This window comes from Panulirus ornatus, chromosome 7, assembly GCF_036320965.1.
Source record: "Panulirus ornatus isolate Po-2019 chromosome 7, ASM3632096v1, whole genome shotgun sequence".
Classification (NCBI taxonomy): domain Eukaryota; kingdom Metazoa; phylum Arthropoda; class Malacostraca; order Decapoda; family Palinuridae; genus Panulirus; species Panulirus ornatus.
In genome coordinates this window covers 46,629,176-46,657,002 of record NC_092230.1, presented here as the reverse complement: position 1 = coordinate 46,657,002, position 27,827 = coordinate 46,629,176, and the positions used below count along the sequence as shown (strand labels likewise).

The 27,827-nt window shown below is 37.2% G+C and overlaps 1 protein-coding gene and 1 long non-coding RNA gene across 3 annotated transcripts in view; one reads left to right on the top strand and one right to left on the bottom strand.

The window, feature by feature from the left end:
• The window catches only part of LOC139749608 (uncharacterized), a 192,302-nt gene extending 187,502 nt beyond the window's left edge, over nt 1-4,800 (top strand). For both annotated transcript variants that reach the window (XR_011712998.1, XR_011712997.1), the window contains exon 5: nt 4,594-4,800. This is a non-coding gene — a long non-coding RNA (uncharacterized lncRNA). The remainder of the gene's footprint in view (nt 1-4,593) is intronic.
• On the bottom strand, nt 3,443-26,985 carry IntS11 (integrator complex subunit 11). The gene is made up of 14 exons (XM_071663722.1): nt 26,756-26,985; nt 24,976-25,060; nt 22,622-22,817; nt 20,947-21,063; nt 18,689-18,787; nt 15,953-16,074; nt 15,241-15,412; nt 13,249-13,467; nt 11,754-11,867; nt 10,146-10,277; nt 7,926-8,150; nt 6,781-6,923; nt 4,795-4,918; nt 3,443-3,685 (listed from the first exon to the last, which is right to left on the bottom strand). The coding sequence occupies exons 1-14, from the start codon at nt 26,781-26,783 to the stop codon at nt 3,629-3,631; spliced, it is 1,833 nt and encodes a 610-aa protein (XP_071519823.1). The 5' UTR covers nt 26,784-26,985; the 3' UTR covers nt 3,443-3,628.
• Between the last annotated feature and the right edge of the window lie 842 nt (nt 26,986-27,827).

The following is a 27,827-nucleotide window of genomic DNA, read 5'->3' as shown; positions in this document are numbered from 1 at the left end:
AAACAAAAAAAGGCCACATTCATTCACATCCAGGCCCCATATCCTGTGTTAGCAAGGTAGCACAAAAACAGATGACTGAGTCTCAGAGGGAAAAATCCTCACTTGGCCCATTGTTCATTCTTTTGGAAAAGTAAAACAGAAGGGGAGGATTTCTAACCCTGCTCCCACCCCTTTTATTTGCCTTCTACAACAAGCAGGGAATACGTGAGAAGTATTCTTTCTCCCCTATCCCCAGGGATAATGATGGTATTGCAGTAGAATTTATTAAGAAAGGGGGTGACTCTGTTGTTGATTGGTTCATAAGGATATTCAATGTATGTATGGATCAGGGTGAAGTGCCTGAGGATTGGTGGAATGCATGCGTAGTGCCATTGTACAAAGGCAAAGGGGAAAAGGTAAGTGTTCAAACTATATAGGCATTAGTTTGTTGAGTATTCCTGGTAAATTATATGGGAGGGTATTGATTGAGAGGGTGAAGGTATGTACAGAGTGTCAGATTAGGAAGGAGCAGAAGAGTTAGAGGATGTGTGGATCAGGTGTTTGCTTTGAAGAATGTGTGAGAAATACTTAGAAAAACAGATGGATTAGTATGTGGCACTTATGGATCTGGAGAAGGCATATGATAGGGTTGATAGAGATGCTATGTAGAAGATCTAAAGAGTATATGGTGTGGGAGGCAAGCTGCTAGGAGCAGTGAAAAGTTTTACCAAGGATGTAAGGCATGTGTACGAGTAGGAAGAGAGAAGAGTGATTGGTTCTTTGAAGGTTGGGCTACAGCAGGGGTGTGTGATGTCCCCATGGTTGATTGATTTGTTTATGGATGGGGTGTTTAGGGAGGTAAGTGCAAGTTTTGGAGAGAGGAGCGAGTATGCAGTCTGTTTGGGATGAGAGGGCCTGGAAGTGAGTCATTTGTTGTTCACTGATGATACAGCTCTGGTGACTGAATTAAGAGAGAAAATGCAAAAGTTGGTGACATGGTTTGGAATAGTGTGTGAAAGGAGAAAGTTGAGAGTAAATGTGAATAAGAGCAAGGTTGTTAGGTTCAGTAGAGTCAAGGGACGATATAATTGGGTTGTAATTTTGATTGGAGAAAAATTGGAGGAATTGAAGTGTTTTAGATATCTGGGAGTGGACTTAGCAGTGAATGGAACCATGGAAGCGGAAGTGAGTCACAGGGTGGGGGAGGGGGCAAAGGTTTTGGGAGTGATGAAGAATGTGTGGAAGGAAAGAACATTATCTTGGAGAGCAAAAATGGATATTTTTGAAGGAATAGTTGTTCCAGCAATATTTTATGGTTGTGAGGCATAGGCTATGTAGATAGGGTTGTACGGAGGAGGGTGGATGTGTTAGAAATAGTACCATTGCATACAGCAAGGGCAAAAATTAGAGGTATTAGTTTTTTGAGTGTACCTATTAATTCACATGGAAATGTTATGATGAAGAGGATGGTGGCATTCACAGAACATTAGAGTGGGGAAGTACACTGTAGTTTCAGAAGTGGTTGAGAATGTATAAATCATGTGTTTGCTTTGAAGAATATGTCCGAAATACCTAAAAAAATGTATGTGGAATTTACGAATCTCGAGAAAGCATACTGATAGGGTCAATAGAAATGCCTTGTGGAAGGTGATACCAGTATGAGGTGTAGGAGGAAATCTATTAGAAGCAGTATGGACTTTTTATGAAGACAATAAGGCATATATATGAGTAGTTAGAAAGATAGTTGTGTGGTTAATTGTGAAGATGGGTCTGCAGCAGAGGTGTATAGTGGCACCATTACTGTTTTATGTTTATGGTTGGAGTGGTGAGGGAGGTGATTGCAGTGATCTAGTAGAGAGGAGCAGAGCTACTGGGGTTGAGGGTTCTGAGAGTTGAGTTATTGTTGTTTGCTGAAGGCAGTTTCAAGTAAGAAAATGCATAAGCTGGTGTTATAAGCGAGGTTATTAGATTCAGCAGCAAAAAGAGACAGGTTACATGAAGTGTGAGTTCAAATGGAGAGAACTTGCAGGAATTGGAGTGTTTTAGATGCCTGGGAATGAATATGACAGTGAGTGGAACCATGGGAGGCGAAGTGACCTTACAGTGAGTGTGGGGGCAAAGCCCTTGGGCACATTGAGGAGTGTGTGGAAGGAGAGGTCACCATATTTGAAGAAAAGATGGGTATGCCTGATGGTACTGTAGTCACATCGGTGATGTATGGATGCGAAGCATGTAACCTTACTCATTAATATATAGGATAGTTGAACATGTTGTATATGAAATATCTGAGGACAATACATGATGTGAGGGTTGATTGAATAAAAAATGACAGGGTAGTAAAAGGAGTATATGTGAAAGAGCTGAAGTGGGTGTGCTGAAATGGCTTGAGTATGTGCAAAGGATGGGTAAGAACAAATGAATAAGATGGTATACGTGTCAGAAGTGGAAAGAACAAGGAAAAAGGGTACACCAGTGAGGAGGCAGAAGGATTGAGTGAAAGATGCTTTGAAGTTTCAGGGCCTGAAAATGCAGGAGGGTGTGATGTGTACAAAAACTAGAGCACTCTGGTTTACAGGGGATGACGTGTTCATCAGTGGGCTGAACCAAGGCATGTAAAACAGTCGGAAAACCACAGAAAGGTCAGTTGGTCCTGATTTTGGATTAGGGCTCCTGGTTTCAGTGTATTATACATGACAGTTAGGGAGCGGATGTATTATTAAATGAGGCCATTTCTTTGCCCTTGCCAATGCAGGAATTAGCAAACATGTACACAAAAAATACATAGGTAGTAGTTGGTATGTTACCAGTACTACTAGCATGAGTATCAGGAGGGTTAGTGATGGCTGCATAGTGAGCCAGCACTTGAGTGGTTAAGTTACACTCCTGTGACCCAGGTAGCTGCCTTTTTGTTTCTTCCTTGCCCAAACTTTGACTGTTTTTTATTGTCCACAAACATACAGTCTCTCGTTGTCATACATAACACTTGACAACACTTAAACAGCTCAATCTTTGTAACTCTAGATTTTCCTGCAGTGAGCATTATGCGCTAGCCCTGTCTTTTGGCAAAAGGGTTGGAGCATAAGATAATAGTGGTGGGTAGGAACATTTAGGTAAGAGCATTAGCTGCTTTCTCAAAAGTGATTTTGCAAAAACTGTGCATTCTTGTCAAAACCAGTATAAAACTGTATCTGATCCTTCATGTACATTTGCTTGATGACTATTTTGAATAAAATAACATGATAAGCATAGAAAGAGGAACACAGCAACTATCAACATTAACCATGATGTGACACCAACGCTGATGTTGGGATGACTACATAGGGGCTCTATTCCTTAAAGTTGAGCTAAAAAAAACTATCAATTTGGAAAGCTACATTTGGCCTTTTTTCTGTAAAATGTTTCTTAATCTAGAGTTTCACTGTAATTCATCACAGCTTTTCTACATAGAGGAAAGAATACAAAATTTGTAAAAAAAAGATGTTTATTTTCAGTATACATGATCATAAAAAGTCAGTCAACATCCTTTGGTTTGTTTATGCATATATTTCATGAATGATTGGCAAAGTTCATCATTAACATAAGTATATTGCATTTACTATTGGTGTTAGTCATATTCTCACTAGATTCCCCTGATTTTTCTATGTGGTAGTCACTTCTGATATGTGGTTTTGATGATGTCTAACAACTTGCTTCCAAGGGCTTCATCCTAAAAGAAAAAAAATATTAACATGAACATCACATGACAATGAAAAGAACATCTAGAATAGTTTTATACAACATGCAGCTTTTACTTTGAGATAATGTTATGCCAAAGTTTCACAAAACACTTTCATACCAAATTCATGACGCTTGAACTAAACTGGCACCTTAAAAATCTAAGAAATATGTTCACTTTTAAAAATGAAGATATAAGCAAAATACAAAATTGCAATTACAAAAGGGCAGATACAGTGTTATACAATATCAATCTGAATGGAGACTCTGTGTCATTAGGTGCATTATTCATGAATTTGCCTCTAACATATGTCATGCATGAGAGATAATAATGGTCTTAACCGAGATGCTGGAATGTCCAGTATTCTTAAGTCTTGCACTTAAATTGGGTTTATTTATTATGAATATGATTACTGCATGCTTCTCCCATAAGGGCACAATGCTGTGACGGACTGTTAGAATTGATGTGTATTCATGTAAAGTTAGAATAAATGCCAGTTACTACAAATTGTCAATTTCTTTATATGAAGTGCTCGAAGATAACGGCGTATATTATCCCATATTTCTCATCTTATAATTGATGCACTTTCCCCAAAAAATATTCTCCAACAATCACACTGCCTATGCTGATGGTTTGGCTCTATTTTTTCTAAGATATTCCTAGCTAGATAAGGAGTGCATCTTATACGATGGAAAACATGGTACTTAAATACATTATATGATTTACGTTTTGTTTAAATACTTAGATGCATTAGTACTGTAATACATGTTTCTTGAAATTTTGTGAGAAAATAGGCTACTTCGTCTACCTTAGGAACATGACACCCCCCCCCCCAAAAAAAAATCATTTTGTAAAATGGGTTCCACAATACTGATTCTCAGCCAAGTTCCATTTTTCAGGAATGCATCTCCAACATACTGCCATTCCAGTTATCCCAAGCTGTATACCTACAATGGATGTAGGTGAACTGTAACTACATCATTTTCCATTCCAATTTAGCATGAGTTATCAGTGATAATCATGATACGTCATTGCTAAAGCAGATCAAGGAACACCAAAAAACTGAAAACTGGTGGAGTTGATTTTCAACATAAACTAACCTGATGTGTCCATGAAAGAAGGATTGTCTTGCCAGGTTCATCATCGTTAATGTTGATAAAAACAGAATCAGCCACCGAGAGCTGGTATTCATTAACTGCTTGTACTTGTGACCCTCCCAATTTTCTGCAATACATTAACATTCTTACTGATATAGTCGCACTGGAAAGGTATTTATGACACTGCTGAAGGGAAATGTTAAAACTTTAGTACACTATACAGCTGCAAAAAGTCAGTATGCCATGATTTCAGATACCTGCAGTGAAGATTACCTTTTCCTGTCATTTAAATATAAACACCCAAGCCAATCCATAAATTCCGAATTGATGCAAATTCATGACTTATGGGTACAAACTCAAGTTGAAACATTGATTGTTTACTGATAAGCATCTGAAATACACAAAAATACTTGAAGCATGTCATGGAAAAAATGAATGAAAAAATTTAGTTATACAAAGGTATTCCTCCACTGAACCAAGGTACCTGTTAGCAAAGCGGAAGCAGTAGTATCTCCATTGGACACACCAAAGGAATATATCATTCAAATGAAATGTGAACAGAAAGAGATTAAAATTTTCATGAACATGCAAGCATCAGGTCAGCTAATCCGGTATACCAGCCCAAACCACAAAAAGGCTTGACTATCATCCTCTGCCTCATTCCTTAAATGTCAAAAGGGGAAGTGACAATGGGAAAATATGTATGAAAAAAGGTCCAGCTTGGTAACAAAACATGGCACACTACAGAAATAGGACTATTTATAAAAACCATTTTTCAGTGTTGCTTAAATGGTCTGGGCATAAGGAAAGAAAGACTAAGAGGGTCTATGTGACATGTGGAGGAAGCAAAGGGATAGACAGAAGAGCAAGGTGATGGAAGACTGAAGTGAAGGTTGCTCTGGGGTATCTGGGCCTGAACATGTAGGACGGAGAAAGGTGTCCACTGGGCAGAATTAAGTGGGAAGGGGAGTGAGGAGATGGACTATCAATAGGCTAAACCAAGGAATATGGTAGGCGGATGGTAGGCTCTGGTTTTGGTACATTGCAAGTGACAGCAACAGATTCCTTTATAAGAAATTCACCTACTTGAGAAGATGACATGTAGTCACAGACCCAAGGAATTCTCAACATTACCTATGTGATTGCTTACAAAAAATGTAACCAGAGAATATTATATAGATGAAAATGTTCACTAACCATAACATTACATGGGGAAGAAACTCGACAGAAAAGGAGAGAGTAAAATCAGGTAACAATGAAATCATTATGTTTGTCCAGTGAAAGTGATATTGAGACAAACTTTTATTTGGACATGCGTTACAAATGTGAGCAAATAAAGGAACCATAACTGATAAAGAGAAAATAATGGGGAAAGAATTCTGCCTTTTGGCAAAGGTTTTCATTCTCACATAGTAGTGTATCCTTTGGTAATAAATGCCAACCAATATTCTACAAATAATATCTATCATATTTCATAAATAAAAGGTGACTAAAAGGGGAGAGAGCGGGGGCTGGAAATCCTCCCCTTCAGTTTTTACTTTTCCAAAAGAAGGGGGGAAAAGTGAGGATTTTCCCTCTTAGGCTCAGTCCTCTGCTCTTAATGATACCTCGTTAATGCGGGAAATGGCGAATATGTATTAAAAAATAAAAATATTTACAGAAATGTTGAAAACTTTTGGTTTTTATAAAAAACTTGTAATGGTAGTTAAAAGTCTTTTTGAAATGTCAGTTGTGCAGAGAACATCTTTCTTACTTTAATCTATAGTATATTACAGCGAAGGTTTGGAAAGATAGCAGTCCAATAATGTATTACTAAATATAAACATTCTGTTTTTTAACAGCCATACACACTTTAGCAAGGTAGCATCAGGAACAAAGAAACAGTGGCCTCAATTGCATTCATCCAATCTCTAGCTTTCATGTACATTGTACAAAATTTTAATTATAACTACCTAAAAAAAAAGGCAAAGACAAAATTAAAATACTTACTGAGACAGGAGTGTGTGTAAAGAGGAAGTAAGGGCTGGAACTGGGCCAAGTTCATCCACTTCAATCCTTTCCGTGAACCTCAGCTGATGGGAAGCCACTCCTAACTCACCCCATGCCTCATTTACACCAACTATTCTGACACCCTGCAGGTATATGCAAATGCAAAGTAACAACTTTAACCAGTAGTAGTATCAAAAATAAACATGAACAGCTTAATTGGTTAAACATTTTTGTATCTTCAAAGAAAAAGTTATATATACTTTCACCCAAAGATATATTTAGCCAAAGGCTAACTAATCTGTCCTGTGACATGCACACTCAAAAATGAAAAAGCTATAACAGTGTACTTAATAATAAAGATATAGACTACGTGAATTTAGATTTTCATAGAGATACAAGGTCCTACAATGTACACAGATATCCCCAACTTTATGTTAGAGATGCATTCCAGGAAAACTCAAGATCAGAATGAAATTGTGAAAAATAGTTAAATTTCTAAGGAGATATTTGTCAATTTTCAAACAAAAAATATGAAAAGGTGTCAGGAAACAACATTACAAATATATAATTAATTAAGAATCCATGTTGTGGAAATTAGTTATTTGAGAGGAGCTTGTTGTATGGCTAGATGGAATGAAGAAAGTAACAAGGGATGTATGTGACATTTGGTGGGGCAGGAAATACAGAAGGAATAAATTCTGGAGTGGCAGAGTGGGTGAAACATAATGCTTTGAGGGTGTTTGGGCATGTGGAAGGAATGCAAGACAGGGAGTTTACAAGGAGAGTGCATGATAATACAATGAAAGGCATTGCTGTGAGAGGAAAGCCACCTCTGACTTGGGGAAACAGACTGGAAGAATACAGGAGGGAGAGAAATGGGGAAGAATGTGTGAAATGGAGTATGCGGGGGAGGAATGTAATGACAGGGATAAGTGCAGACTCTTTAGGTACGAGATCCTACTGAGGTGCCTCTACTAAAGTACCTTTTATTATGATTTTTAATGCTTCTTCATACTTGATTTCCCTTTTAGAAAATGCTCTGACCTCAAATCTTACCTTCATTTAGAACTCCTATGGGTGTTTTGAACAAAATGATAAAAGAAAAATTTTAAGTTTGCTTATGATCTACAAATCACAGGACTCACATTATTTTTCATGATAAGAACTCCATGTAGAACTTTCTGCTTCTTATGCTGACTTTCTTCAGTGCTACTCCCCTTGGAAGAAGTTGATGCTGTGAGGTTTGAAGGAGGAACAGAAGACATAGTGTGTTTCAGAAGAGGGAGAGAGACTTCCACGTCCAGGTTACACGAGACAGGTATCAATGATGTTTCTCCATTACCAGGCTTGTAGCAGTTAATGTTAAATTCCTGTAGGATAAGAAAATGAACATAACCAACATCAAATTAATTCCCAGACATTTGTTATCACTCAGCAAAGATTTTAAACTAAATAAAAGAAAACTAATGTTACAGCTTTCTCATAAAAGAGTGTACCCTACAGAAATAATCACAATGATTTTCTCTCAAGCCTCTCTGTATCATACAAATCAATGAAGCAAGGTGAATAAGTTTTATGCACAGAAGAAAATTTTTAAAGTATATCCCATGGTATGTAACTCAAAGGAACACTTGCATGGATGAAATGAATGAATGTCCTCTCTCGTGTTTAGGTTTTCTCTTTTTGCCACGTATACTACAAGACAATCTGGCATTCTAATTTGTGCTTTCTAAGACATGCTACACCTCATCCCATAAACACTGTTATTTGTCTGTTTTCCTTAACTGTTTCTCTTTTGTTCTTCACTTTCTTTATCATTCATCTTTGTTCTATATACACAACAAATTAAACCAAATTTTTTTTTATATGAAAAAAATAACAATAAATTTATGAAAATGGCCATCTCTTACAGCACCTAAGGAAGCCATCTGATGAGACTGAAATAACGTTTTGTGATTTGAGGTAGCAGAAATAAGATTGTAGTCACAGATCTCTATGGGAGAAGAGATGGTGTATAAATAGTGGTAGGTTCACAGAAAAATATATCAAATGTGTTGGAAAAGTTGTCATAACACTCAAACTCATACAGGGTGTTAATTTTTTAATCTGGATTAATAAGAGTGAAAAAAGAAAGGGCTCTGGATTAATAAGGGTGGATAAAGAAAGGGCTCTGGATTAATAAGGGTGGAAAAAGAAAGGGCCTTCGCCCTACCAGGTTTCCCGCAGGTTAAGCCTTACCAATCCTTGTGGTGGACACTGAAATCCCCTGCACTGAGGATTTTAGAGTGTGGATATGAGGAGGGCAATGCTTTATGTTAGGAAGTCAAATTTTTTTGATAATGTAACAGAAAAGATGGGGATTCAAGGTATTGTAGGCCCAGAGAGTCTTGGGCCCTTAATGCAAAGAATGGAAGAAAATGGACGTGTTGGAAATGAAGCATGAGAAAAATATGTGGTGTGAGGTGGGTTGATCATGTAAAATGGTGACATTCAGGGTGGTTTGCAACATCAGCAGAACTGCGTACTTTCTCTGTCTCTCAAGTCTGTAGGGTGACTTAATAGGCTGAACAGATACAAGCCTTTGAAGACATTTGGCACCCATAGGTGTCCATCCCCTTACCCTTATTTAGAACTCTGTCTTGAACTTGTAATAGGAAAGCTAGGTGCTTGCTCATAAATTCTGGGTAGTTGCCCAGGTGGACATACCATACATTTTGGGCATTCAAATGATTAAATCAATAAGGTAGTCAACTTAAGCTAGGCTGATGTATCCAATATTGACTGCACCAAAAGTCCAATCATAAACTTTGCCCCTCTTGAAATTATTCAACACGAAGCTCATTTGCTACTGCTATATTAGTCAGAGTGCAGACCTGAAGTCAAATAGTGACTGACTTGAGATGAAAGTTAAATGTTGCCATCGAGATTTAATACTTCAACATAAAGAATCTGAGTTGCTAAGTATACAAGAACTATGAATTGAAAAAAATATATACTCACCATAAGCAGCATTCCATAAATACAGATTTCAAAAACACTTGCCCACTTTCTCAGCTCAAACAAAAGAGCTAACCATCCTCAGGTTAAATCAGAGGTCTTTGTTTATAGTAGGAAAAGAGCTAATTATCAATGAATGGTAATTTGCAGAGGTTGCATAAGTTGCTACATGGAGTATGAACAAAAAATCTGAGCAACAGTGCCTTTCAGTCATAATAAGACATAAATAAATCAGTTTCATGTATTGTTTACCAGTAATAAAGAGGAGATCTGAATAAAAGGTAAGTCAACAATGGTAGAGAACAAAGAGATAGCAATCAAGAGAACGACATGAAGGAGAAATAACAATGGGATATGTGCTTGCTTACCTGCATGATCTTCTGCCTCAGAAAATCCATCTTAGCATTTTCACCATGTACTAGCATAACATTCTTTGGCTCACAATGTCGAATCAATTGCATGATCCCCTTGGCATCTGCATGAGCACTGAATGACATATACTGTTGGAAAAACAGATATTCCCTTATCTTTCACCTTATCATTGTGGACATTCATTTTGAAGGGGAGCAATAAAGGGGAATAAAAAAGAATCTCTAAATTTATACCCTAAATCTGTTTGTAGGGTAAGTACAGTGTCTGTCTATCTATATCTCTGATGCCTGTTCCCTCTGGAAACTTCCTCAAGGAGGTGGCCAAGGTCAGTCTCCATAATAGGCCATTGGCAGAGGGCAACTCGAAGGCAATGTTTCCAGAGGTTCCTACTAATATCTACCTAATGTGTCTTCAGTGTGAAAGTTGCACCTTGGGCATAAGGGATCTTGTGATATGCTGAACTGGTGTCTGTAGTGCTGGAGAAAGGTGATATCCAGAGTGCGAATAAGAAAGGGTAAATCATACGTGCTTGGAGAGTGTGATTTCAGATGGGTAAGGTAAAGTTTAAGAATTAGTTGGCAGGGCAATTATTTAATGCTTGTAGAATCATTCTGGTGTGTATGTATTTCTTCAGTCCCATGTTTGATGGGGTAATGGGGATCTGTAAGTATAGGATGCTGAAGTGTGAAGCAACAGTAATCTTTTCATCTAAAGCTTACATGAAGTACATAAAACACTTTTTTATAATCATGATATGACCAAACTGTGGCCTACATTTTTCAAGTATGTATAAATCCTAAATCCCACACTGCTTGGCCCCAAAGATTGTGTAGCTGTATTTCTGGAATACTTTTTCACTTTCACTTAAACTTTGCATTTACATGAGATGGGCCAAGTACATACAGTCATTCAGTTTACTTGCACTCACTCTCCACTTTCAAAATGAGTATGCTTAAGTGAACATAGATTTCCATTCTAATAGAAGTACTTCTCCTTGATTCCCAACATGTCAAGGTAATTCAACACGAGATCAATTAATGACAAATATCTAAAGTCTGGATGTATACTTATAATTACTAACATAACAGTACTGTAACATATACCCCTTCCACTGAATACCACAATTCAAAAGAAATAAAACCCATAAAAATTCAGCTACATGTAGGGCATTGTATATCCATGCTTCTCTTTTCTTTCTTGTTTTCATGCTTTTTTGCCATTTCCCATGTTAGCAAGGTAGCACCAGGAAAAGACAAAGAATGGCCCCATTTGCTCAAATCCACACTGGTTTTCATGTACAATGAACCAAAGCCAGAGCCCCCATCCACAGCCAATACCTTCATTCCTTTCGGGTAGGGAGAACTTTTTAAAAAATTTAGTCACATATCAAAAGTACATGATTTAGAATTTTCCTTTGCACATTTCTTCCTTAACCCTCCTTTAACATAAGATTATCATCACGACCAGTGACAGATGTTTAAGGAAAGTGAACCTACTAAAAAACTATTACTCTAGTTATACTTAATGTTACCAATCAAAAATTTTTGATGCAATCAAAACCATGATTAGTTAATGATCTCATAAGTGCAAAATTTTTTGCTCACTTCAACAGTTAAGTTGACCTCCACACTCGTTCTGTTCTCAAAATCCACCTTCTTAGCACCGTTAAGGATCTTGTGACCAACCGTACCCTGGACACAGTATCCTGGCATGATCACCTGTAACAAGAATACAGAAGACATCAAAATTTTTTATCAACTTAATCTTTTTTATTTGTTCATTATCAAAAAATGTATTTTTCCATAAGTTCCTTCACCTTGCTATGGATACTTGATGACCATCCAAAAACATTTATTTGTAATGTCTTTCCAGAACATTAAGATGATGCTTTCATTAATAATGTCCTGGAAACGTAGCAACTTACTAAACAGGTACATTCTTCATACCGCATTACTCTTTAGTATATATGTCACCATTTTTTTTTTTTTTACATAACCACCTCCTACCTTTGAGATGTTTGTCAGGAACATACAAACAATGGCCTCATTTACACACATCCATTCTATAGTTGTCATGTATAATGCACTAAAACCATACCATACCATCCACATCCAAGCCCCAAAGACTGTTCCATGGCTTTTTCCTACCCAACTCATATGCCCTTGTTTAGCCAACTGACAGCATGTCACCCACTATATACTAAATCAATCCAACTCATTTCATTTTGTGCATGCTTCTTGCCCTCCTGTATGCTCAAGCCCTGATACAATAAAGCCTCCTTCACTCCATCATTACATCTACTTCTTGATCTCCCCCCCCCTCATCTTTGTTCCCTCTACGTCCAATATGTTGATCCTCTCTGTTTGTTTTTTCTGCTCATCCTCTCCATGTTTCTGAAGCATTCCAGCACACCCTTGTTAGCTCTCTCAATCTGAGTACACTTACGACCACACTTTCTCTTACACTCACTCCTTACATGATGAACCTTTCTCACACACATACTGTCCTCAGCCATTTCATTACTAACATATCTAAACTTCCTTTCTTTTGTGTTAAAGGTCCAAGACTTGTCCACACAACACCACTGGAACTACTACACGAACAAACATATACATCTTTGCCCCAGCTGACAATGACCTCTCTTTCAACATGCTTCATGATGCACCCAGAACCGTAGTCAATTCTCCCACCCAACATTTCATTTCGGCCCCCACAGTTCCTTCCAATGCCATGCCTACTTTCAGGTACCAAAATTAGTTCATTTCCTTCAAGTCTTCCCTTACCAAACTTCCATTCAAGCCATCCTGTCTCATTTAGCTGTACCTCATTACCTTAGCCTTCTCTTTTCACACACTAAATGATTAACCCCCGACCCCTAGCATATTGTGAATCTTCCTCTCGCTCCACAACCCTTATATTCACCTTTCTTACCACCTCATTCATAAACATATATGTTCATACATCATCTTATGCAGACTTTCACTTGGTAAAATACAGGGCAATAAAAATATCACGAGACCAGATACACGAATGATGGTACAAAATTGAAGTTATTACAGTAAATCTATTTTTCTGCTCTTTAGCAAGATTAAAACTTACCATATTGCCGGGATTGGGGGCCCACTTCTTAAATATTGCCAAGGAGAGCCCCGCATGTAGCATGCCTGGTGTTGCAAACACTACCATAGCTCCTGGATTATCCATGTAAGACTTGTCAAATGGTTTAATGTGCTTGAAGTCAAACATATTGCGGTGTACAAATGTCTGTCTAATTTTCTGGTTTGTCCAAGTAATAAACATTCGGTAGTATCTATTAGCCTGGAAAAAGTACAAAAATTAAATAAAGCTAATAAAAATGCAGTAACTTTTAGTAATTATATTTGTAAATGTACAAATTCATACACCATACTGTGACAATAAACAAACAAAAAAAAATTTGAAAAGTACTGTGAGCATATTCCAACGAAAATATGTTTTGTGTAGAAAGACACCTGCTTCATTCTAAAAGAGCAAGATTGAATGAAAAAACCAAACAATCTTAACAAAGTATCAGCACTGTTAAACAAATGTCTCGCATACATACATAGATACATACGCACACACAAGCTGTCGGCAGTATTTGGCTAAGGAAATGTTCATCAAACCACTCACAATGTACATTAGGCCAACACAAGAATACATTTTTCTAATTTGGTCATTAGGCTTGAAAAAAAATGAAACAAGTCGAGGACAAAAAATATGGTACCAGAATTTGAGATTTAAGTCCGTAAATGTGCCCACAATGGAAGAGATAGGAGTAAATGATGACCTGATCACTGACTTTGAGTTCGTAACAAGTTCATTATGCTGACAGCCAAAAACTCTTTGAAAGATTCAAGGACTGAGCAAGCAGAGGTCTTAAAAGAAATAGTCATGAAACTCACACGAAAATATGTAAAGAAGTGCATTCATAGTATCAGAGTAGTGGATGAATAGAATAAGCTGTGATGAAACTGTGCATTCTGACAATATGAAAACATTTATAAAGCTAAATGATAGTAGAAGCATACAAGAGATGTACCTTAAGAATGCAAAATTCCCTCCCAGTACTGTGCACATGGGTAATTATATACATTTTTTTTTTTATATACTTCATCACCGTTTTCTGCATTAGCAAGGCCACATCCACTTACATCCATTCTCTAACCGTCATGTGTTCAGCACCAAAACCACAGCTTTACAAACATGTGCATATATATTTTTTATACTTATTTACCTCTCCTGTATTTGAGAGGTACAAACAGGAACAAATCAACAATAAAATCATTTGCACATATCCACTCCACTGTCTATTTTTAGTATACTGTATAATGTAACAAAACCTAAGCCTACCAATCATAGCCAAGTCCTATAGACTTTTCTTTGGTTCACCTTGAACACTTTGTTTGCCCTTGATCAGCCCAATGACAATGCGTCACCCACCTTATATGACATTAATCCCACTCATTCTGTCTCTTCCACACCTATCACCTTCCTATATGTTCAGGTCTCAGTACCTCAAAGCTTCCTCCATCCGTCCCTTCCAACTCCCTAACAGAGAAGGGTCAGAGGACAGCAACAGAGATGTACCAGAAATAAGACAGCTGAGTTAAAGGGAAATGCTGTAAGCCTTAACTTTGCGTACAGCATGAAGTTAAGTAAGAAACGTGAAAAAGTACTTTTATAGTGTGATAATGGTGGATGAATGGAACAAACTGAATGAAAACTTGGCACATATAAACAGCATATAGAAATTTAAAAGACTGCATGACAGAAAGGGGCCCCTCAAGTAGGAAACTCCTTCCTTGTATAACATAAATAGGTAATTTCAACAAATTATCACAAAGAAATCACTAAATGTCTGCCATGCTTGCAGACAACAGAACCTCATGGCACAAGAAAGGCATAATTCATTAATATGTATCACAATGATCATAAAACATCACTCTTATTAGGTTTGTATTATAATCCTCAATATGTCTGCCAAGCCCATGGTTGATTAAATAAGACTGTCCATAGCTACCACATAACATTTTCTTCACCAAAAAAACATTACACCAAGATGAAGCTTACTGTTTCTGCCAGGCCCATGGTGAAGTAGATTGGGACCTTGAGATTCATTCGATCCCAGTAAGTATCAAGAAGAATGCACAGCTCCTGCACACGGCCGAGGGCAAAGACTGGTATGAGCACTTTGCCGCCCCTATCCACACAGTCATGAACCTTCTTAAGGAAGTCTCGTTCTCTGCAAAAGAAAAGTCAGTTACATATACACAAAGCTATTGAGATTCGGTTGGGAGGGCTTAATCTCCATCTATATGCATGACTGGGATCTTATCAGTTTTCTTTTTCCATCATATCTGAAAAAAATGACATCCAGTTTATATTACAAAAACCATAATAGTGACGATAATCCAAGCAATGGAGATACAACTCAACAAATACCATGAGAATATGAAACTAGATATAAGAAACAGCAAAGGGCATAATGGTACCAAGTGAAATTGATTCTTTCAAGATTCCTCCTTTAATTTTTCAGGGCCCTTGTGTTATACACATATATCTTACTCAGCAGTCCATAACTAAGATTTAACTGAAATAGTGCAGGGAAACACACAAAAAAGTGAAATGAACAAAATGAGAAAGCAAAGGTAATGAGTGAGTTACAAACAGAAATGATAATGAAAGCACCAGTAGGTAACTTAAAAAATTACTCAAGTCTGTATCCAGTTTTTTCTGGATCACATGGTAAGCAGCATAGTAAAATAATCACATTTCTCATTACCTGCAACGTTTTGAGTCTCGGATTGTTGTGGCATATGTGGATTCAGAAATTAGGAGATCAGGGCGACACTTGTCAATCCATGCAGCACCAAGGTGACGATCCGGAGTCATGTTGTAGTCACCCTAAAATATTTGTAAAAGTTATCATCATATAAATATGGGACAGAAAGAACTGGAAAATAAGTACCAATTACACTGACCTATCCAAAAATTATTTACCTCACAAACTACCTATCAATTAATCTACATCCAACATGATATTTCCAACAATCCAGTAAGGTAAACTGAAAAATCAATGCATTCTTATCACTGCATAACTCCAAATACTCCTTGCTTACATTCATATCAGCAAGGAACTCCCTTAATTTGTTAATTCTCCATATTTACTTTTCTGTCCAATCACTTTGCTGATATATACTAGCTTACCACACCCATCCCCTTAATATGTCAAATCTATCTCACCCTACAATTCATTTTCAAACTCATTCCTCTGTGATTTATACCTGAACCACCTTTTTGGTGCAAAACTGATCTTTTCAGCCTCTATACAAAGGGCAAAAATAGCATTTTGTCTTTTGAGGGGTTGAAAAGGATCATAAAAAATATAAACAAAAATTCTACAGAATCAAGAAATAACCATTCTTATTTCAGAAAAAATATATTTCTTATGAACCTTTTCAGAAAAAAATACAAAGTAAGAGACTCATTTCATAACTTTTTTCTATTTAAATGATTACATGCATAAAACTATCAAAATATTTTTTCTTACAAATCAAGAGTTAAGCATTTTTAACTTTGAATTATGTATTATTCAGTGTATCAGCCAATCCTAAGTAAGAGTGGCATGAGTGCTGAAATGGTATGGCAGTAGGTGTTACAGGTAGGGGTGGGCACCACAGACTCTGTGAGTCCCTGGAAAAGACACAGCCAAGTACCACAGTCAATAGTGGTCTACTGAGACCTCCAGGTAACACCAGTGACTCATTCTTAGTTTGATTTTGCCATCTATGACCAGCCAATAGAACCTACAATGCCCACAAAACTAAACTTGTGGCAGTAAATTACGTGTAAAATGACATTCATAGTAATAGTAGATTGGACGAACCAGGAGAAGACTTGCATCCACCATCTACCATCCAGGGAAGTACTTCTGCCTGGATATCAGAAATGCTAATAATTGCAACAAAGTAAGCCTATACTAAGCCATTAACAAATAAAATACTGCCCCCTGGCCATGGGTGCTGTTTTGTGTTCTTTCTACCTTGCTTATATATGGAATGTTGACACCCAACCTAAAAATTCACATCTTCTATATCTCTAACACAGCACTTGACAACACAACTTATTTAAGACTTTACTGTCCTCTAATTTTTTTTCCTTTTTATCAAAATAAAACAAAAATCATGACAGTACAGTTTCATCCAGATTCTACAGTGCCAATATGGAATAAAATCCCTAATCAAGGTGGGCTGGTTGGTTTCCAAGACCCCCTTTAATTATATCACAAACTGGGGCCTACTCCATTCTTCCTGACACAGCTCCCAAACCTGACTCTTTTTATATTCATTTCAGCTAAATTTACAATCTCAAATCTAGCTTCCCTATTGTAAAACACCATCTCTGTACTTCTCTCCAAAACCTAACTATCCAAGGCTGCTTCCCCTTTACACTGTCAGATCTCTAACTTTATTCACCACTATTTCCACTCCAAAGATAGCGAGCATTTGTGCCTTCTCTAAAACAAAAGCTCCTACTGTTCACCTTATGGATCCTGAATTTCCTATGATGGTATCAAGCTCAAATTTTCTCCATCCTCTACAGCCTTGCTGTATAATATATTTCATGTATTGTCTCCTCATTTCTGCTAGTTATGTACAACTCTTAGGCAATTTGATTAACTGCCACAAAGTACTGCTCTCTTCAAATCCACATGCTGAAATTCTCTATGCAGGGGATTTCAATGACACCACAAAGATTTGTTTGGCTCCATCTGGGATAATCCCAGCAAAGCTGATTTTTTTCTTTCGCCCTTCTTAATGATCTGGAACACATGATCAAGACCCTAACATAGTTTCTGTTAATTGCAATCACTTTTCCAACATGCTCCAGCTCTTTTTATTTTTGTGACCAATGAGTATACAATTTCTGCCTCCTTAGGGTCCTCTGACCACAATTCTATTTTCAGTTCTTCTAATTGAGCATTTCCAATCCAAATCATATTTATGTCTTTATCTATTATGCCTCCACTTTGCCAAAATCAAGTCCTATACTGCTTGGCTAATTCACACTATTAACAGAACCCTGACTATTGCATACCATGATTTACCATCATACCATCAATTTTACTGAAGACCATTTGCATTATATACAAATACATTACTCCTCACAACTTTCCAAGTCACAGCATGAAAAATTTCCATCTAATTCCACTGGGAAGATATTCCTAAGAAAAAATCAGTTGATCCTGGTTCTGGCACGCCGATGGCCAGGATGCAAGCTCGAGTGGTTTATGAAATGGTAAACAACATGGGTCATATAGATTATTTCTTTTCTTAAGGTCATAAAAAGCACACTAACCAGCTATACCTATATCTCAGCAAATAGAAACTTAATAACCTTATCCAGCAAGATCCTGGGCCTAACATATCATGCCTTAATAAATAGCAGTCCCCATTCCTAGACCTACTATACTTACATTTTCTTTAACCATATAAATCCTTGATAAAATGATGCTCACCGTATATACAAGGCTTTGTGACCCTACTCTGATGTGGAACATAGCAGCTCCAAGGACATGGCCAGCATAATAGGCTTTGATCTCCAGCTCATTGTCAACCTGTTTTTTTAAAAAAGAATCATAAATTTGATATATAAAGTCTAAATAACCTTAACAGTATAGATCATACCTACTACTCTCTTATAAATTGAAAGACTGTTATGATATAATACCAGAGGTAAGATATAACAATGCTGTCATCCTCTATGAAGATTGTGAGATGGGATCTTGACATCCAGAAAAGTGCATGTTATGAGCACTATAATTAATTACACAATACAATATTATTTGGGTTCTGATCAGTCTAAATATCAGTATATGTACATGTAATCTTCTTCATTCCACAACCCTGACCTGATACCACAATCCTCTGATAACCAGAAAAATATTTCTGATATAATATCTGGAAATCCTCTCTTCCAATATCTGGAGACGAGTTTCAGAACCTTGGGAAAGTAGTTTTTGTCAAAACTACACCTGGTCACCACTATCGGATGCCCCTCCAGACCAACACTTACTCACTGTTCATGAAAAGTATTTAAAGTAATGCGGACCAGGACAAACATAAATGGTTTCAAAAACCACACTTGAACTCAGCAGGTGATATCTTACCAGAATAATCATTTGCAAGTATTCAGTAACATTGTTTTCTCACTGATATGGAATCTCCTACATTTGAATTACAAAATACATTAATTTACTCCACAAAAAGTAAACTGCTGATCCTGTGAATGAGGTCAAAAGTGAAATTTTGGTGTTGATCGTAAGGGACTATATGGAAGAGTATATCATCACTTGCTCACTCCTCTGCCCTCCCTTCTGCTTATGGTGATGATAAACCTAAATTCTTTGTTGTAATATTATATATGTTGATATATTGTACAAAAAAATATTCTATTTAAGGTCAAAGACACAACTAAAGAAATAATATCTAAACAGGTTTCCAGGAAATAAAACATCCTTATTTTTAACCTTGAAGTGTTCATTGTAGGACTTAAGATATGCATCTCAAGTATTACTTTCCCTACAGGGCCTGTCCTTTTCCAACAACGGTTTTGCCAACTATAGGGTCTTCCAAGAACATTTTCTGTGTTTAGAAATGGACTAATGTATAAAAAAAGAAATGAAAACAAGGAAAATCTGATCAATTAACCATATTTGTTATGGTACAAACATTTAAATTTGGCACACATGCACTTATCAGAGGTTTGTTGACTTTTGCTGACTGAAGAACAAAACCAAAAGAGAATTCCTCTAAGTCAAGCCCCTGTAGATTCGAATCCTTGTCGAGACAGTTGGTCTCATCTCTACAACCACCAATGGAGCACTGACATACAAAGAACTTTTCCCAGTATCAACATTTCAGCATGTGCCATATCATTAACTATAATTAATGCCCTAATTAGTCACTAATTAACATAAAGCATAAACTGTGCATGCTACAGCCATACCTTTCCTTTCTTGTTATAAGGGTAAATGACATACTAGGACTTTTTTCCAGTGATAATCATAGTTGTTTGAGATACAAGGGTATCTCCATATACTAATTAAGGGCATCTTCCAATTTAGTCAATCGCATACACGCAAAAACTTCTGACAACTATCAAAATGCAAACCTCATGGTAATCATCACCTATATTAACAGATGTTAGTCTGTGGTAGGCATTTGCTGGACTTTGCATAGATGGAGATACCCCTCAATTACAGCACCTTAAGCATCCATGCATGATGCATTTATGATGGGTTTGTTTAACTTAATTGTTGGGGAAAGGATAGAAGAGAATCTGTAAATATCTCTTCACTATCACCCTTGAAAATTTTCAGTGGTACATGATCCATCCTCCTCAAAAAGATTCCAGGACTTAAATTACTGCTGCACTTCTTTTTTCTTTTATGTTAGCTGAGATGCTATACATAGACTTATTTCCTGCCACATCTATTAACAGGTAAAGGAATTTTTTCATAGTGTGCAAACAATAGTTAGTCTACAGAAAGTAGGGTCTTTCACTTCCTTAAGAACTTTTATATTCTCTCTACTGCTTTATCGCTTTAGCCCTATTTTTTCACATAAGGCCTAACCTTGATGAGAATTTCTTTGGTACAGGGGATATACTTAGACAAAAAAAAAATTAACAATCAAAGCGTCATACACTGCTGTATACAATTTTTTCAGAAACTATATCATCTATAATTACTCACCCTCCAGATTGAAACCTTACCTGCACTGTTTCATGTAAAGACACCGTCAAGACCTTTTTCATGCAGTCTTTAATCATAGGAGAGGTGAAGAAGTTTGTCTCCCCCTTTCTCTCAACAGCAACTTTTCTCATGTCTTCCTGTTGATAAGAGTATTCTACTTGATTCAAACAAAATATTACTGAAATAATAATCCTGGTGGCCAGAATTTAAAGTGTTGCAAGTGTATGAGTACATGGAAACTACAAATGCAGGTAGGATGATTATGAAAGCATATGCAAAAGAGGAAGAAAGTGTGAAGAAAGGAAATCAAGAGCAAGTGCAAATATAAGGTGCAGGAATATCTGATAAAGAGAGGAATAATCATCAAGGAATGTCAGAGATATGCAAAGATATGGTTGCAGTGTGAAGTTAGGCTGTTTCAAGAGGCATTTAGTAGAAACAGACAAATGGGGTGCACAGATACAAGTCACTGGGTACAATGGCAACCGACCATGAAGTACCAAAACGAACACAGCACTAGATGGCAGAGCAGTAATTTTCCAAACCATAAAAATTTTTGCCAAACAAGGCAAAATTTTTTTTCTTCTGAACCATGGAAGTTTCTGAACTAGGTACAGACTGCCAGATTAGAGACATTTACTGTATTTGCAACACCATTTACAAAGAATCTCTATCAACTGTGTAATATACTTTTTCAGGATCCATAAATGCCACATAGAAATGCCTTGTCTTTCTAAGTTTCTAAAAATATTCTTTAGAGCAAACATCTGACCCACATATTCTCTACTCCTGAAACTATATTGTTCCTCCCTAATCTGATGGTCTTTAACTTATCACTGACTCCTGGTGAATTTATGGAAAAATTTTGGATTTTCTTCTACCTTGTTCACAATATTCTTTTCATATGGGTGTGATGCCATATGTACATGCTCCCTACTGCTGTTAGAAGAAAGGACATGGTTCCTGTGGTTTTATTACTGATGTGTTTGGTGAAAAGAAATTTAATTTATATTCATTCATGTAAATAAATTTTTGTTTGTGTAAATAATGTGGAAAGGAATAAAAATGTGTGCAAAAATGAAATTCTTTTAAAAAACACAAATAAGACTATTAATGTGTAGTGTGAAGTCACTCTGAGAAAATAAGCATAAAGTGCATAATATGTTTGGGTGAAATTATGCTTGAAAAAACAATTATCATATAAAGTAATGACACATAAAAAGCAAATGTGCTGACAGTGTAGACTCTCCCCAACCACTCAACACCCTCCCACCAACACAGAGGAAAACATTAATATTTGGGGCATTTTCTTTAATAAAGAAAGACACAGACATACATATTCTGTAACAAAGAGTTTTTCCCCACAGAGGAGAATGAGTCACGAAGAGAATACTGCCATTTAAGGCTTATAATGCAGATACAGAAAAAATTATGAAGAATGTAAATCCCTTTTATGATGAGTCTCAACTCCTCAACTTAGATGCTTTGACTTGCAACAGGGTTTCTAGAAATGTACCCCACTGCAGGTCAGGGTATAGGTGTACATCAAAATCCTATAAGACTTTAGAAATGTTTTGGGTTTAAAGGAAATTTCCAAAAAAGAAAAATAATACATTTGCAGTGCAAGAAAAAAGTACAATGCTTTTACACCATAACTCATTTGAAAACATGAGTCACTGTGTTCCATTCACTTACCAAGAGGACAGGACATAAAGCTTTCGTGGGTTGTGTCATATATATGGGGCCATTATAACCCATCATTTCTGTCATATATGGCAGTGCTCCACAGTGGTCCAAATGGAAGTGACTAATGATCACACAATCTAGGTGCTCAGTTAGAGCACCATCTGTGATGTAGGTAAAGTCTGGGAACCGGCGGTCATCATTGTACCTTAAAAATGATCAGTATACCTGTAAGAACTTTAAACACAAACATTTCAAGAAAAATATACAAAAAAAAGTAGGAAAAACACACTTTTTATTTCCACACATCTCTCTTACTCTTTCATTATTTACTCAATCAAACCATTTCCACACATCTCTCTTACTCTTTCATTATTTACTCAATCAAACCATCCCACACCACACTGTCCTCAAACACTTCATTTCCAACACATCCACCCTCCTCCACACAACCCTATCTATAGCCCAAGCCTCACAACCATATAATGTTGGAACTACTTTTCTTTCAAGCACACCTATTTTTGCCCTCTGAGAAAACATTCACTCCATCCAAACATTCTTCACTGTTCCCAGAAGCTTTGCCCCCCTTCCCCACCCCCACTTCTATGGTTTCATTTGCTGCCAAGCCCTCTCCCAGATATCTAAAACACTTCATGTCTCCCAATTTTTCAGCATTTAAAGTCACATCCCAATTAACTTGTCCCTCAACCCTGCTGAACTTCTCTCAACTTTCTTCTTTCACACACTCTTCCAAACTCAGTCATCTACTTCTGTACTGTCTAACTTGAATCAGCCACCAGTGCTGTATCATTAGCAAACAACTGATTCACTTCCCATGCCCTCTCATCCCCAACAGACTGTATACTTGCCTCTCCAAGGCTCTTGCTTTTACCTTCCTCACAGCCCCATCCATAAACAAATTAAACAACCAAGGTGACATCACACATCCCTGCTGCGGACCAACCTTCACTGAGAACCATTCACTCTCCTCTCTTCCTACTCATGCACATGCCTTACACCCTTGATAAAAACTTCTCAATGCTTACAGCAGTTTACCTCTCACATCATATATTCTTAAGACCTTACACAAAGCATTTCTATCAACCCTATTATATGCCTTCTCCAGATCCATAAATGCCACATGCAAATCTATATGTTTTTCTAGGTATTTTTCCCACACATTCTTCAAATACATAATACTTTCCACATATTCCCTGCATGTTGTAGAAGGTGACTAAAAGGGGAGGGAGCAGGGGGCTGGAAATCCTCCCCTCTAATTTCACTTTCCAAAAGAAAGAACAAAGAAGGGGGCTAAGTGAGGATTTTCCCTCTTAGGCTGTCCTGTTCTTAACACTACCTCTAATGCGGGAAATGGGGAATATGTATGAAAAAATATTATCTTTTACTTCCCATATAAATTTGCCATCTCCCAAGATAGCATCAACACACATGAATAAGCCTTACAGGAAAAAATACTCACTTGAATCCCTTCTCTGTTCCTTCTTTTGGAAAAGTAAAACAGGAGGGAAGGATTTCCAGCCCCCTACTCCCATCCATTTTAGTTACCTTCTATGACAAGCAGGGAATATGCGGGCAGTATTCTTTCTCCCCTATCCTATCCCCAGGGATAAGATATATATATATATATATATATATATATATATATATATTTTTGCCGCTGTCTCCCGCGCCTGCAAGGTAGCGCAAGGAAACAGACGAAAGAAATGGCCCAACCCACCCCCACACACACACACGTCCACACACGCAAACATACACACCCACACATCCCAACGTACACACATATACACACACATACACACACATGCACACAATTCACACTGTCTGCCCCTACTCACCTCCATCGCCAACCCGCCACACACGGAATAACATCCCCCTCCCCCCCTCATGTGCACGAGGCAGCGCCAGGAAAAGATAAGATATATATATATATATATAACCTGCATTTGTTCATCATTTTTGTATCCCTGAAGATACATATTATCATAAAAGAGCATACATTTTCATGTTTCATTTTCCTTGTGGCTACATAATATTCCTAAATCATGTGATTTTTATAATTCATGTGCATCATGCCTAAAGGTTTGTGGAAAAGAGTAAAAAAAAAAAAAAAAATACATAAAAAAAAGGAACATGTAAGTCTCACCTACAAACAACTTCAAGCAGCTTGAAAACTAAGGATTCCATCAAGTAGTACGGTACAGAATGTTCAATTACTCTAACACACGGGTCAGGAATTGAGAGTATGTGTAAGAGGGCTGCAAGTCTGTAAGCATTGTATTGACCCTGGGAAATGGAATGACTGAATAATAGTTTCCACAGTGATTAAACACACAATAAAAACTTACCCCATGTGCATGCCACAGTCTAACATGATGTTCTTGCCACCAATGGTCACCAGGATGCAACTGCGCCCAACATCCTGGCCTGCACCTGTAAGTTTTCAATATTGTACCAAGCTATTTGTCTATACCTATTAGCTGTAATATGTGTACTCTTTGGAGATGTAACTCACTGAACCAATAAAAACAAAGACCATATTTATATTACTGAATAAACAGAGAAATAGGAGGAAGTAGTAGATTAGTTAAGTTGGTGAAAAAGAGGGGTATGACATTAGGATGAGTTTTTAATGTACAAAAGAAATGGCACTGTTGAAAGTGACACACAGAGAAAATATGATAAAAACAAAACGTACAGCTTCATGAAAGATGTGATCTAACTCAACAAGCTTTTGACTATTAATACCCATTCCAGTAACAGGCTGTGGACACTTTGGCAAGAGTCAAGTTTGATAAAAAAAAAAAAACACTTCTTAAGCATGTTTTGGACTGACTCCTAACCAGCCTTTACCTTTCTATAGTTCACAAGATCTGTTAAAAAATGAAACAAAATAATTTGCTTTATAAGAAGTTTCATTAACATAAGACTAAGTTATGGACCTTTTATAAGGAGTTTCAAATCTCATTAATGTAAGACTAAGTAAAGGACCTAACTTATGGCCTATCCTAGGAACCTAATCAGACATAATCTACAACTTTATCTTAGGACCTAACCTATGGGCTTAATGCAGGCCTAACTTACAACCTAACATAATGATCTATCCTAACCTAAGGGCTTAACCATTGACCTAAGCTAATAAGGTATCTAATCTAGAACCTTAAATAAAAGTTAACCTAATGACACAAAGTAAATGTTTAACAAGGAGCCCATCCTAATCTAGGTCCTAGTCATGGACCTGACATATACTACAGTAGGACCAATCCTAAAAACCTACTTGCAATAGAACTAAACATATGTCACAAGATAACATGGAAATACAGCATTATCAGTTCTGGAGAAAGTGGGACGTGGCATCACTTCCAGAGATACTCCCTAACATAAATGGTACGTCAAAAGACTGGAAGGGTACAAAGACGAGGGAAACTGTGGTCAAGTAATGGAAAAGTTGCTGAGCTATGCATAAATCAACAGAACCTAAGAAATCATCATCCAATCTTTACTATGCATAAATTAATTGTTCTAGTGTTTTTATCCCACAATTTCCTCCTACTTCACATCCCTGCCCACTTCGCAAGACCTCACAACTGATGGAGTTAATGGTGCAACACCTAAAATTCCACTATTTATATCAACGTTACGCATTACAAGGAATCCATTGGTACTCATTTCGTTAAATTTTATAATCTAGAAAATATTCGTCTATCCTCTTAAGTTTTACCCAACATTCATCAGATTCTACCATACAAAACACCTATACATTCCCTCTCCCCGTTACTACTACTACTGCTGCCCCCCCTCGTTGTCCAGAGGTGGTTCAGCCTTATATTACATGACCAAATACAATGAAATGCGCCAACTGAACGTCTATCACCCTGACTTACTTTTCTGAGCATAACACTGCCACTGCAAGACAAAAAATCACTTATTATCCCTTAAGGTTATGAGCGCCGTGCCGCTTGAGCGATACTTTACATTGACTATCCCCGAAAGTGGACACCACTACTGTGGCTATACAAACTCACTAATGTCCCAGTTATTTTGGCAATGCCCTTCAACTGGAACTCTTCCTGATTATTTCATCCAATAAGCTACAACTCGAACCAAAACCTCGGGAAGGAAACTTACCCAGTGGGGTAACCTTGATCTCCGGCATATTGGCTGCTATAACACCATACTATAAGTTTCTGTGATAGATAAATCGATGTATCAATATCACTGATAGAGATTCTTCTATACTTATTCTCTTTTCACCAATTCAATTTCCATTCATTTCCAGCACATATCTATACTTCCGTGGGTTTCGCTACTGGGTTAACCCATGAGCCATTCCTGTTTGTTGTGGTTCCAGCGGGAGAGGATAACGAACGTATATATATATATATATATATATATATATATATATATATATATATATATATATATATATATATATATACACTTTTTTCATACATATTCGCCATTTCCCGCGTTAAAAACAGAGGACTGAGCCTTGGAGGGAATATCCTCACTTGGCCCCCTTCTCTGTTCCCTCATGTGAGGAAAGGTTGAGAAAAAGGATGTATGTGTCAGTAGAGATAACAAGGAGGATAGGGACACCAAATTGGAAATGGAAGGATTGAGTAAAAAGATTTAGAGCGACCAGGGCTTGAACATGCAGGAGGGTGAAGGGCATGCATGGGTTAGAATGAATTTGGAGTGATGTGGTATACTGAAGTCATGTCAATGGATTGAACCAGAGCATGTGAAGCATTGGAGTTAAACCATGGACAGGTCTGTGGGGCCTAGATAAGGAGAGGGAGCTGTTGTTTCAGAGATTACACAGCATGACAGCTAGAGGAGGATGTGAGGGGATGTGGCCTTTCTTTGTTCCTGGCGCTTCCTCGCTATCGTGGGAAATGGCGATCAAGTATATATATATATATATATATATATATATATATATATATACTTTTGAACAAATGAAGAGGCCAGGTGAGGAGTGTTCATGCTCCTCAAAGACTCAGGCTTGGGTGTCTAAATAAGTGTGGAGGTAACCAAGAAGAGATTGGTAGTACGTTAGAAGAAACAAACCAAAATGTTCTATCTCTGAGTGAAGCAAAGTTACAAAAATAGGGAGAAGAATGGTTTAGGAATGTCTTGTGGTTACAGCCAGGGGTTAGTATGAGAATGAGAGCAAAGGGAACACTGCTACTGAAAA

What these genes read in the sequence shown, in the direction of transcription:
- IntS11 (XM_071663722.1), bottom strand. Translation starts at nt 26,783, where the DNA reads ATGCCGGAGATCAAGGTTACCCCACTGG. An exon ending in TTCTTATCATGAAAAATAAT is followed by an intron (nt 6,924 to 7,925) that starts GTGAGTCCTGTG and finishes ATATACCTGCAG; the next exon opens with GGTGTCAGAATAGTTGGTGT. An exon ending in TTACACACACTCCTGTCTCA is followed by an intron (nt 4,919 to 6,780) that starts GTAAGTATTTTA and finishes AATGTATTGCAG; the next exon opens with AAAATTGGGAGGGTCACAAG.